This window comes from Pantherophis guttatus, chromosome 4, assembly GCF_059756535.1.
Source record: "Pantherophis guttatus breed Tessera chromosome 4, ASM5975653v1, whole genome shotgun sequence".
Lineage (NCBI taxonomy): Eukaryota > Metazoa > Chordata > Lepidosauria > Squamata > Colubridae > Pantherophis > Pantherophis guttatus.
The window spans coordinates 10073699-10087484 of NC_142066.1; the positions used below are offsets into that span (position 1 = coordinate 10073699).

Consider the following 13786-nt stretch of genomic DNA (forward strand, 5'->3'; position numbering starts at 1 on the left):
AAGATAGAACTGCACTCATTATTCATTGTAAAAAAAAAATAATCAAAAATCAAGTGTATTTTGTATTGCAGAATTCCCCTCTCTACATTTTATTAGCAATTGTGCATTTCAAAAAAAGTATTTAAACACTATCTATTTATTCTCTCATCAAAAACAATGTAATCATCTCCTACAGGAATCGCCATATTTTGTGAACTGGGTAAAAACTCAAAGACTTGCATAGGCGGCTATTTCAATTCAACAACAATCAATGTATCTTGAATCTCAGGGGATTGGCGCAAGGATAATAATGGCAGTGTGTCTGAGTCACGGCAACAGATTTCCTTCCTTTATTCTCCCCCGCCAGTATATTTGTTCAAACCCTGATGCAATTCGAGAAATGAATTTGCAATTTCATGGATATCCCAGGGGTGGGTTTTCTGATTAGGTGCACTCTCTGATATAAACCTTGAATTAATCACCATGAAAGACAGAGACATTTTCAAGAGTGAAGATGTGGCTCCTCCTGATATTCCTGGTGAAGAAAATAGTGACTCTGAGCTGCCCTGCAAGTGATGCTTTCTTTGTTCCACAGGAATGGTACCAGCCTGGTGACCTCGTCATTGGTGGGATGGTGTCTCACATCATTTACAGCCTTTTGCAAATTAATTTTAAGGAATATCCTTGTATAACAACTTACAATATAACAAAGTAAGAATTTTCTTTTTCTAATCTTAATCAGTTTCCCCAAAATTGCTTATGAGAGTATAAATATAGGCTTTATATCTAATCTAAGCCTCTCAGTCCTTCAAATGTTTCTAGTTATGGGAGAATACAGAAATTTTGTTTGACTTTATTTACTTGTCATATAATGTATGAAACTTTGGTGCAAAAGATCTTTTGGAGAACATTTGTAATATTCTTTTTAAATCTGTATCATTGTTCTTAACCAAATACAGTATATACAATAAATGACTGATACATGCTGGAATTGTTTTTGGTTGTACAGCATTTTAGAAAACCTATTACTTTCCCACTTTCATCAGAGAAAGAAATTTTATATAGAAATGATGCCACCTTATGAGAATGTGCCAACTTCCTTTTTCAACTGGGGTATTTAAATCAATTGCAGTGTTATAATCAAATTCTACCAGCACATCCTTGCCTTGGCCTTTGCTGTGAAGGAGATCAATGAGGACTCCCAGATCTTACCTAACGTCACTCTTGGGTTCCACATCTATGACAGTTACTACAATTCAAGGATGACCTATCGCACCACTCTGGACCTGCTTTTCAAATCCCAGGAATTTGTCCCTAACTACAAATGTGACACCCAGAAGAATCTCATGGCTATCATTGGGGGATTGGATTTTGTCACATCATTTTATGTAGCTGAAATTATAGGATTCTTCAAGATTCCACAAGTAAGTTTTGAAAGGGTTGAGGGGAAAATTCTTAATCTTATTGTTGTTATGGAATAATTAATGAACATCCCAAATTAGTCTTATGTTTTTCTTAATATGGGTTAATATGGTCTGCATGGCTTAAGGTCAAATACTTAGCATTGTTTCCTGAAACTACCATGCCAGTTAGACAAAGTGAATATTGGGGTCATCCAATAGCTGAGAGAAGATTTGAACTGCTTTGCACAAAGCAATTGATCTAGTACAGGGGTGTCAAGCTCAATTTCATTGAAGGCTGCATAAGGGCAGTGTTGGGCGTAGCTGGTGTGGACATGATCAGCTCCATATCCATCATGTTGGGGCACCTGTGGTGGCCTGGGTGGAACTGGGGGGAATCCATTGTCTGCAGCAGAGGAAGGCAAGATCCGGAAGAGTGCCAAATCCTTATTTATTTATTTATTAATTTTATTTCTATACCGCCCTTCTCCCGAAGGACTCAGGGCAGTGTACAGCCTAATTAAAAACACAAAGATAGACAAAATTTAAAAATAATTAAAATTATTAAATAATAGGCCCAATTTGTAAAACCCCAAATTTAAAATCCCATTTAAAACCAATTAAAAATCTTTACATTGATAGCCCAGCCTGGTGGAACAACATGGTTTTGAGGGCACAGCGAAACACACGGAGATCAGAGATTTTACAAATTTCTAGGGGCAGATCATTCCAAAGGGCAGGGGCTCCCACAGAGAAGGCCCTCCCTCTGGGTGTCGCCAGCCGACATAATTTGGCCAATGGCACCCTGAGGAGACCCTCTCTGTGGGAGCGAACTGGCCGGTGGGAGACTACTGGTGGCAGAAGACGGTCTCGAAGGTATCCAGGTCCAATGCCATGGAGCGCTTTAAAGGTGGTAACCAACACCTTGAATCGCACCCGGAAGACCACTGGGAGCCAGTGCAGCTCGCGCAGGAGGGGTGTCATGTGGGCACAACGAGTTGCTCCCATAACTACCCACGCGGCCGCATTCTGGACAAATCCTTGTCCTCCAGAGGAGCCTCACTGTCCCTCTCAGGCCATGTGGAGGACCCCTGGATGGTGGCTCAGGCTGTCCAGAGCCTTAGGCAGTGGAGGGCAAGCCCCCAGCTCTCCAGGATGCTGGGACCCCACAGCCCAGCCCAGCCCCGATGGGGTGCCCAGCTGTGCTTACCTCCTTCTTGAGGATGCTGTTCACTCTCCTTGGCCAGGTTACTTATGGTGGGTGCAGGCAGAGGGAGGCCATTCCCTCTCCACTCGAGGAGACCTGGATTTGTAACCAAAGCATTCTTAGTGATAGGATGAGAGAACACTAGGAGAAGTCAGGAGGAAGAGACAAAGGGATGGTGAAAGGGCAGCAGGGCTACTGATTTCCCTCAGATACTCCCTTGCTCTCATTATAATCTTGTTTCTTCCTTCCTTCCTTCCTTCCTTCCTTCCTTCCTTCCTTCCTTCCTTCCTTCCTTCCTTCCTTCCTTCCTTTCCTTCTTTTTCCTTCTCCCTTCCTTCTCATTTCTTTTTCCTTCCCTTCTTCCCTTCTTCCCTTCTTTTCTATATTCTTTAGGGAATGGTACAGAAAGTGTTCCTTGGATATATTTTATATGAAAACAAATAGAAAAATTAAATTTGATCAAAAGAGTCATCAGAATACTTCTGGACTTTCTTATAGCTGACCTATGGTTCATTAGCCCAAGAGGAATTTCAGACCAGTAAGCTCTCTTCACTTTATTTCATGGTTCCCAAAGAAGACCATCAGTACATCGGGATCATCCAACTGCTTCGCCATTTCAGGTGGACGTGGATTGGGATATTTTCCTTTGATAATAACAATGGAGAAAAATTCTTACAGAAAATGCACCCCTTACTTTCAGAGAATGGAATCTGCTCAGCGTTTATAGAAAGGCTTCCTCAACAAATCCACTTGGAAAGATTAGTAGAATTTTATCAAATAATGACACTTATGTCTATTAATATGATGAATAGGAAAGCCAATGTGTTTCTTGTCTATGGAGAATCCTGGTCAATTATATCGCTAAGATTGATATTATTTGTGGTAGATCCTGAAAGCAAGGAAACTGCTTTATTTGGAAAGGTGTGGATCATGACTGCACAAATTGATTTTGTATTACCAGGCACTCATATCAGATGGGATCTGAAGATGTTCAATGGGGCCATTTCGTTCACTGTTCACTCAACAGCAGTTGTAGGTTTCAAGGAATTTCTTCAGACCATTAATCCTCTTTCAGACTACAGAGATGGGTTTCAACAAGATGTTTGGGAACAAGCATTTGATTGTTCTTTTCCAAAGCCAGAGTTACAAGAAATGGACAATACTCGCTGCACTGTGGAGATGAAGCTGGAGGATCTTCCTGAGCCTGTGTTTGAAATGGAAATGACTGGCCAAAGCTACAGTGTCTACAATGCTGTTTATGCTGTGGCTCATGCTTTGCAGGCTCTGTCCACATTACGGTACAATAGAAAAAAAACTGTGGTTAAAAAATCTGAGCTTCCAAAGCCGCAGGCTTGGCAGGTATTCTCTCTGCACTGGATTCTTCTTCTTCTTCTTCTTCTTCTTCTTCTTCTTCTTCTTCTTCTTCTTCTTCTTCTTCTTCTTCTTCTTCTTCTTCTTCTTCTTCTTCTTCTCCTCCTCCTCCTCCTCCTCCTCCTCCTCCTCCTCCTCCTCCTCTTCCACTTCTGTTTCCTCTTCTTCTTCCTCTTCCTCTTCCTCTTCTTCTTCTTGATGTAAAATTATCTTTGAACCCAATTTGGAAATGGAATAGAATAGAGTAGAGTAACAGAGGTGGAAGAGACCTTGGAGGTCTTCTAGTCCAACTCCCTGCCCAGGCAGGAAACCCTACACCACTTCAGACAAATGGTTATCCAACATCATCTTAAAATTTCCAGTGTTGGGGTATTCATAACTTCTGCAGGCAAGTTGTCCAACTGATTAATTGTTCTGTCAGGAAATTTCTCCTTAGTTCTAAATTGCTTTTCTCCTTGATTAGTTTCCACCCATTGCTTCTTGTTCTACCCTCAGGTGCTTTGAAGAATAGTTTGACTCCTTCTTTGTGGCAACCCCTGAGATATTGGAACACTGCTATCATGTCTCTCCTCTAGTCCTTCTCTTCATCAAACTAGACATACCCAGTTCCTGCAACCATTCTTCATATGTTTTAGCCTCCAGTCCCCTATCTTAATGTCTTAATGTTTTCTGCAAATGGAAGCAAGTATGAGAAACAAAGTAGAAATAAGGAAGAATTTCCTGATGGTGAGCACATTTATCAATGAATTAGTTGAATAACTTCTCTGCAGAAGTTGTGGATGCTACAACACCGTAGATTTTTATGAAGAGAAGGGTCTGAAATGGCATAGGGTCTTCTCCTTGAGGAGGTGTTTGACTAGAAGACCTTCAAAGTCCCTTCCCACCCTATTATACTGTTCTGTCTAAAAGAGAAAAATGGTTTCTATTGTTATTCTATTATTCTGATCATCAAGGAGATACTGTATAACTTATGGTTTAGATGTTGGCAGGAGCTGTTTAGTAAATTACCCTAGCTTGTACAATCACAGATGAAGTTATAATTTAGGTTACTTTTTATTGTCTCCTCCAAAAATAATCAATTCTCCTTGAACTTTCAGTGTAGCTCATGAAATTTTCATGGGTGACAAGCAAAGCTTTCTGCCTCTATCAGAGTTTTAGAGGAATAAAATAAAAGTGGTCCTTTTTACATGTGGCAGCCATAGTATGAAACAAACCTAAGTTTACAGTAATCTCTTCCTCTCATCCATCTATCAAAGAATGCTTTCAGATTCTAAAATTTGGTTAAAGGAAATTAGTCAGACCTCAAACTCTAAAATAGCTTTATACCAAAGAGGAAAGATTAGGCTAGGTTGAATTAGTTATTTAAGTAGGGAACGCAAATAATAATTGAAGGATGTTACATAATTCCCAAAACCTATTTTTCATTCTGCTTCAATTCATGTTTACCTTTTCTTACAATAATATCAAATTAATAATAGAGTGGACCAAGTTTCCATGCAATATCAATTTATCAAATTTCTAAGCATACATATTTAATAATAGTTATAGGAATGGTAAGAATGAGTGAATGAAACTGGAATATGACTTCACTTTTCTATTATATTGCTTTCAGTTTCGTCTCTCTTTTATTCTCTTTCAAATAGCTTCATTCATTTCTTCAAGGCATTTCTTTTAACAATTCAGTTGGGGAGAGAGTGTTCCTGAATGAGAAAGGGGAAGCAACAGGTGGATTCGACATCACTAACTTGATCACTTTTCCAAACAGATCCTTTCAGAGAGTTAAAGTTGGAAAGCTGGATCTAGAGGCTCCAAAAGGGAAGGAATTATGGATTGATGAAGATACGATTGTCTGGAATCCAGCTTTTCACCAGGTATCAAATTTATGAACTGTCTATGCCTTAATCCATTATGATCCTATACTGAACATAATCTCTTTTGAAATCTAATGTCTGGATTTTAAAGAAACAGTGGAGTATCCTTTTCAAATGTTGTTGATGATCAAGCACTCATTAAATTGACAAAATGATATTACAATACAAAAGCCATCTTTGGGTATTTGAATTGTATTACCATTTGAAATCACAAGAGTGGACATCTTTCCATGAGTTTGTATCCATTTGTTATTATTTGCCCACCCTGTCCCTCAAACAGGAAATTTTGTACACTATTCTAATTTCTACTTGCTTAATTTTACATCCTTTTAAATTGTGGATTAAGTAATACCTACATCTTTTTCACTTACACTATAAATCCCAGTTAATTCAGTATCCTTTAGGAAGTCAAAAATAATTCATCTCCGTAAACAGAAAAATTACAAACTGTTTTAAATATCTCCCTTTTCAAAACCTTTTTATGCTTATCACCAGGTTCTTCCATTTTCTCGATGCAATGATCCTTGTTTCCCTGGATCCTGGAAGAAGGGGATTGAGGGGGATCAGTTCTGCTGCTATGACTGTGTTCCCTGCCCAGAAGGGAAGATTTCAAATCAAAATGGTAGGCTAGGAATTCTACCAAACTTAATTAGACTTTGATAAACTACTTGGATGCATACAATTAATAAGGTGATTTTCAATCATATGGAATACGAAGAAAGGAGAATATTTGCAGCTCAGGTTGAAATGAGGAGTCCTTGGTACTTTCTGAGCTTGCTTGTTGTTGTTGTTGTTTTGCAGATGTTTCATTACCCTAACCAGGTAACATCATCAGTGGTAGTAAGGTGTGATGTTTGCTGTCAGTTTTGTGGGTATCCACTGTAAGGACTTTATTTAAACTAGCCCAAACACACCTTACCAAGCAAACAGCACTCCTTACTAGCACTGATGATGGTACATTTTTATGGTAATGAAACGTGTGCAAGAAAACAAGCAAGCTCTGAGAGCACCAAGCACCCCTCAATAATACGGACTGCGTAGATCAGGGGTGTCAAACTCACATCATCACAGTGCCATCATGTGATGTATCATGACTTTTTCCCCCTTTGCTAAACTGGGCATGGGCAAGACCAGGACGAGACACATCTGGCTTGTGGGCCACAAATTTTACAGCTGTGGCCTAGACGGAAAAAAAATATCCTTGATTTTCTTTCCAGATATGGACGACTGTTTTGAATGTTCAGAAGATCATTATCCAAATAAAGAAAAGAAAGGATGTATCCTGAAAACGGTGGTGTTTCTAACCTTTGAAGAAAACTTAGGAATCAGTTTAGTCTCAGCAGCTCTTTGTTTCTCCTTCTTGACATTTTGGGTACTTGGAACTTTTATTAAGTATAGGGATACTCCCATTGTCAAAGCCAACAACCGGTCCCTCACCTACACTCTCCTTGTCTCTCTTCTGCTCTGTTTTCTCTCCTCTTTCTTCTTCCTCAGCCAACCTGGCAAAGTGACCTGCCTTCTCCGACAATCAATGTTTGGCATCACTTTCTCAGTAGCCATTTCTAGTGTACTGGCCAAAACCATCACTGTGGTTGTGGCTTTCATAGCCACTAAACCAGGATCTCAAATGAGGAGATGGGTGCGGAAAAGATTGGCCTTTTCCATTGTCCTCTCATGCTCTCTCTTACAAGTATGCATTTGTATCCTTTGGCTGTCAACATTTCCCCCATTTCCTGAGTTGGACATGCATTCAGAGCTCCATGAAATGATTTTACATTGCAATGAGGGCTCAGCTTCCTTTTTCTATTGTGTCTTGTGCTACATGGGTATCTTGGCCGTAGCCAGCTTTATTGTGGCTTTCTTTGCCCGTAAATTACCTGACAGCTTTAACGAAGCAAAGTTCATCACCTTCAGCATGTTGGCCTTCTGCAGTGTGTGGATCTCCTTCTTTCCAGCCTATCTGAGCACAAAAGGAAAAGCCATGGTAGCTGTGGAGGTCTTCTCCATCTTGGCCTCCAGCGCTGCATTACTGGGATGCATATTCCTGCCAAAATGCTACATCATTGTTTTGCGTCCTGATCTCAACCACAAGGAGCAACTCATAAAGAGGAATTAATACCCCATGTGATATTCCTGGGTCAGAGAAATTGTTGAAAAAAGAAATAAAAAGAATGCAGGCTGTAATGAACATATATAATTATAGGAACAGTTATTTTTTATTTTTGTGAAAGAAGGATTTGTATATGATGTTTATGATTATTAAGATTTGTTATGATTGCCCATTCCAAAAGAAGTGCTCACGTTGCTGTGTTATCACCCTTTTCCAAGTTTTTTTTTTAACCTACTCTTTTCTCCTTTTCAACACATACCTTCAACTTGATTTTGGTCATCAGGCTTTCTTGCTTTCTGTTAGGATATTACAGCTATTGGCTCAAATGATGTCCAATGTTTACAGAGACATGTTCATCATTTTTATACTATCCATTCCTAAAATGTTGCATAAATACAGTAAAAGGCTGACTATCATTTTATGAACGTATAGTTAACACAGTATCGTAGGATAGCAGTTTTGGATTTGTTAGGGTTCTTTCAAATGTAAAATTTGTTGAATCTTGAATCTTTTAAAAAAAGGCTGACATTATTTGTTTAGATTCCTGTGCATACACTTTAAGCAATAAATCACATTACTTAAACCTCCATGTGTGCATCTGTTTATTTTCTGCCTGATTAATTTATACTCGAAAAAAATTTCACTGGGGACCAATGGAAAGCACCAGTAAGGCATCAGACCTACAAGCAGAAGCAATGGCTGACCACACAACAGTGGACACTGTCCTGCACCCTGTGTGCAATTTGTGCAATTTGACAGCACTCTAAGAACATAACAAATGCAGATTTGGTATAACTGGTACCTCTTGCTCCTCTGACACCAGCAGCAGCCTCGGTACTACAATTCATGCTGCAAAGGAGTTATGGAAGCATACCAGAAAGATTCAGAGGAGAATCAGAATGGACGACAACCTTCAAAGCACAAGGAGAGTTGTTTGTGGGAACTTTAGCAGTGGGATTCCCAATCAACCAGTCATGAATCTCCTTTATTGAGTCTATTAACTGTTGTGATCTAGGCCCAAATAGTTATTATCAAACACAATCAGTCCTAAACAAACATATTTTATTAGAACAGCTGAGAATTACTTCATTCTCAGCTTAGTCCAAATTAATTCCAAAACAAGTCCTTCATAAACAGTCCTTTGGTCTTATCACAAACCTTTGTCTTCTTTGGCACCCTGCCAAAGGCTTTTCTTGGCAAAACCCTCACAAAGTTCAAAAGGAAGAGACACCAATACGAAACAAATGTAACAACATTGTTTTCCTACAAAGATCCCAGGAGCCGTTGCTGCTCTTTTAAACCTTATGGGAGGGGCCAATCATCTCCTGGCCTTACTCCCAAGTCGTCCTATTTGCTTTAGCTGCTCTTGTCTTCTGGAAGCTCTTTGCATGTGTGCACTAGGGAGAGACTCCTTCTGTTCCTCTGCCTCCCTGCTGTCCTACTCTGGAGGCTCCAGAGTCCATGCATCACTCCCAGATGGCCCTGGCCCCATCTCTGTCTCAGACGCAGAGCCCTCGTCTGGGCCTTCCCCTGACTCCAGGACTGGCCCATTGTCCTCCCCAGCCTCCTCACTGTCCGACTCTGCTACCAGCTCCTAAGGCTGCTGGCAGACCACAACATTAACAGCCTCAGCTGGGCTCTTAGATCACTTAGCTAATGACTTGATTATGGATTGCTATCAGAATTTCATGGCCATCTCTGAGATCGGATACCTATCCAATAGTTTATAATTATCCCTCACAATTCATTAGCTTGAGTGGGGTAATAGAAAGGTCAGACTTTGACTTCCGGTGGTGGCATCGTGCTGTGGTGGTTCAGAGGAACTGAGACTCCATTCCTTGTGCCGGATTTCTAGGGATCGGGGGCCTTGAGAGGCGAAGTTTTGTCCTAGAGGGACAAACAATAGAAGGAGGAAGTCTCTGAGGCAGCGAAGAAAGGTGCGGTTTCCTGCAGTGCTAGGAAGAGAACCTCCAACCCGACCTGGAAGAAGCCTGCCCTAATGGCAGTCCTGGAGGTGTGATGCACCGGCCAAAGAAAAGGGAAGTGAGGAGAAAAGACAGTACAGCAGGCATAACCCGAGCAGTGGATTTAGCCGAGGTTTGAAGACCAGCAAAGAAGTAGCCGGAGGAATGATTAAAGGGACAGAGTGAGTCTCCAATAGAGAAGGACTATTTTGAACAATTGGTGGCATTCTGGCATCAGGAGCAGTATAGTGAGCAGAAGAGAACAAAAACATTTAAAAAGCGACCAGAGTTTCACTCTGTGAGATAAAAAAGGAATGCAAATAAGGAACTGTATTTTGGACTTTGAATCTCAGAAACTTGAGCTCCAATGGAGAAACGAAAGGCTTACAGTTGAGAAGAAAAGACTATGCAAACTATGAAAAGTGACTGTGCAAACAGAGAGAGATTGACATCGTAAGACGGAAGCTGATGCAATAGTGAATATAACGGGAATAATAATATTCAAAAATTCAAATACCCCCTTTCTTCCTTTTTCTTTGCGCTCTTATCAACTTTTTTTAGCTTAATATCCCTCCATATCTATATGTTTAAAATATTACTTAGTATTGTTAGAGCTGGCTATAGATCATATATAGTTTTTAGAAATATATAAATATTTAACCATGCTGACAAAATTATATCTATTTAAGAAACTTAGGAAATAGTCAGTTGTGGTGATAGTTGTAGAAAAATATAATAATATTTCTTGAACCCAATACCAACTGTATTTATTGTAATTACTAACTTTATCAACTGTACTTGTGAATAATTTGATCCTTGTAATTAGACTGAAGAGTATTTATCATATTTATTTTATATATTGTATTTATTGTACTAAATACCCAATAGTTAATATTTATTATTCATATTATCTTTACTATTTTTATTATCAACTAACCTACTTATTGATACATAATAGTAAAACTGATATTGATTTAAAGAGATAGAATTACATTGAGTAGAAGGAAATTAGCTTAATTTACAGAAAAGTATAATATATATATAAATACAAACTAGATCAATAAAATTGGATGATAATTTGGGAGAATATAGATAAAATTTTAGGTGAACAGCATAAAATTATAAGAGAAATGACCACCATTACAACCCTGAAAACAGGAAAGAAGGCTACACCATTAGTCCTAACACTGACTGCATCTCCATCAAACCAAAGACTCACTGAAGGAATGTTAACTACTGGAAAATCGAACAACTCTCCAAATATGCAGGTAATGCAAGCTGTCCTGATATCATTACAAGAAACGATGGGAAAACTACAGGAAAATATGACAAAAAGTCATAGAGAAATTAGATCAGATATAAATTCAGAAATGGGAGAGATGAAGATCGAGTTGCACAAGTTGGATGAAAAAATGAGCGCCATTCAAGAAGCAATACAGAAGAATGAAGAGAGAATAAAAACTATTGAAAATAGAACAGAACAAACTGAGAAAAATTTAGAAATGACAGATAGGAGCTTCCTTATTAAAATTGGAGATGGATCAGGCTTCCTTTTTTCTGAGGTTCCAAAATGTCATGGAGACAAAAGATGAAGACCTAGGGATACTGATGGCAGGCTTAATTTCAGATGCACTGCAAAGGGACAAGCGAGAGATAGGAAATGAATTAGATGAGGTGTACAGGGTCTATACAAGTTATGCTAGATGCCATAAACTCCCCAGGGAAGTCCACATAAGATTCGCTTGTAAGAAAGTGAGAGATATGATATATAAGATCACAAGAGAGGAACCAATGATGTACAGAGGAAAAGAAATTATTATGCTGAAACAAATCCCTAGGAAGGTCCTCGAACTACGGAAAGATTATCGCTTTTTAGCAACCCAATTAAATAAAAGGGATATACGGTTTCGATGGATCACTCTGGAGGGGATGCTAGTCTCCTGGAATGAAAAAAAAATTAAAGTGGATAATATGGAGAAAGCTCAAGAACTGTATGACCAGCTAGCTGGCACAGAAGAAGATTATAGTAGCAGGGAGGAATTGTAATCACACGACAAACAAAGGCAGGAGACACAAAAGAAAGACCAAGAGGATAAAAGAAAAGAGGAGAAACATCATCAAGGAGAAGAGGGAGTAAGAACAGGGATCCAAAGAAGGCAATGAGAGACACAAAATAAATAATGGAAGAGGAACTGAAATTAATATCATTAAATGTGAATGGTTTAAATTCACCGTCTATAAGAAGACTCATATTTTCCAAATTAGTAAAACAACAAGTAGATATTGTGTGCCTCCAGGAGGTACACATCCAAAAACATAATAAAAAATATTTACAATATAACAAATTGGGGAAACTTTATATAACATTGGCAGAAGAAAAAAAAAAGAGGAGTGGTGGTATACATTAAACAGGGGATAAGAGTTAAACAAATATACACAGATACAAGAGGTAGAATGTTGATAATTGAAATGGTAATAGGTCAAAAAAAGATTTTGTTAGTGGTGATATATGCACCTGATAAGAACCAAGTGGATTTTTATAAAAAAGTATATGATAAGATAATAGAGATAGGGAATGACAATGTTTGTTTGATTGGTGATTATAATGCAATAGTGAACATTAAAAAAGATTATGTAAATAACCAAAAAACAAAAAATAAAAAGGAACATCTTACCCATTTTTTTTTTTTGAAATGGCAGAAGAATTAAATCTATTAGACATCTGGAGATTTTGTAATCCACAAGAAACAAAATTTACCTTCTATTCCAACCCCCATAGATCCTGGTCGAGAATCGATATAGCTTGGATATATGGAGATCTAGTTAAAGATGTTGAAACTGTAGAGATTATGCCAAACACTTGGGCCGATCATAATCCTCTCAAAATAATATGGAAAGGGCATAAAAGAAAGGTAGATGGACATTGAATCCACAAATTTTAAAAGAGAAAGAATATATTCAAAAGATTCTGAAAGAATTGGAATTATTTTTTAGAGACAATAAAAAACACTACACCTCATTACAAAATCTTTGGGACACTACAAAAGCTTATTTAAGGGGGATTACAATAGCATATAGTGCAAAAAGAAATAAAGATAAGTGGAGAGAACATAACATGTTGTCAGAGGAAATTAAGAAATTAGAAAATCAACTACAAACAGATCCGGAGGATGAACAAATTAAAAGCAAAATGATCCTAGTTAAGCATAAATTGAATATTTTGGACCAAACAGAAATGGCAACAAACTTAAAATTTGCAAAACAAAATTATTTTGAACATGCAAATAAACCAAGGAGGTGGCTGGCTTATCAATTAAAAAAGGAGAGAGAAAAAAGAATAATACACCAACTACAGGATGAAAATGGAATTGTGGAAAGCAATATGAAGAAGAAAAAAGAAATCACACAAGAATTCTTTGAGAGGCTCTATAGACAGGAAGGGACAGAATGGGGAAGAATAAGTGATTACTTGAAGGAAGGGACTGGGTTTTCACTGATGGAAGAAGAAAGGGAAATATTGAATAAGGAGATAACATTATTAGAAATTAAAGAAACATTCGAAAAAAAAATAACAAGACCCCAGGACCAGATCGATTGCCAGGGGAAATTTATAAACACTTAGGAGATTCGGTAGAATTATTATTATTGGAAGTATGTAATGAAGTCCTGAGGGAAGCAAAGTTACCAGAATCATGGAAGGAGGCATATATTACTTTGATTCCTAAAGAAGGCACAGATAATAAACAAATCAAGAATTATAGACCAATCTCACTCTTAAATTCGGATTACAAAATATTTATAAACATTATGGCGGAACGGGTAAAAAAAAATACTAAATGATAAGATACACACAGATTAAAATGGATTTCTTCCTAAGAGACAAA

General features: G+C 38.2%; 1 protein-coding gene across 1 annotated transcript; it reads left to right on the plus strand.

Annotated features, from left to right (window-relative positions):
- Positions 1-1325: 1325 nt before the first annotated feature.
- On the plus strand, positions 1326-7944 carry LOC132711883 (vomeronasal type-2 receptor 26-like). The gene is made up of 5 exons (XM_060691771.2): positions 1326-1403; positions 3085-3794; positions 5723-5828; positions 6324-6450; positions 7046-7944. The coding sequence occupies exons 1-5, from the start codon at positions 1326-1328 to the stop codon at positions 7942-7944; spliced, it is 1920 nt and encodes a 639-aa protein (XP_060547754.2).
- Positions 7945-13786: the final 5842 nt, after the last annotated feature.

What these genes read in the sequence shown, in the direction of transcription:
- LOC132711883 (XM_060691771.2), top strand. Translation starts at nt 1,326, where the DNA reads ATGGCTATCATTGGGGGATTGGATTTTGTCACATCATTTTATGTAGCT. An exon ending in GAGGATCTTCCTGAGCCTGT is followed by an intron (nt 3,795 to 5,722) that starts GTTTGAAATGGA and finishes TTTTCCAAACAG; the next exon opens with ATCCTTTCAGAGAGTTAAAG. An exon ending in GAAGATTTCAAATCAAAATG is followed by an intron (nt 6,451 to 7,045) that starts GTAGGCTAGGAA and finishes TTTTCTTTCCAG; the next exon opens with ATATGGACGACTGTTTTGAA.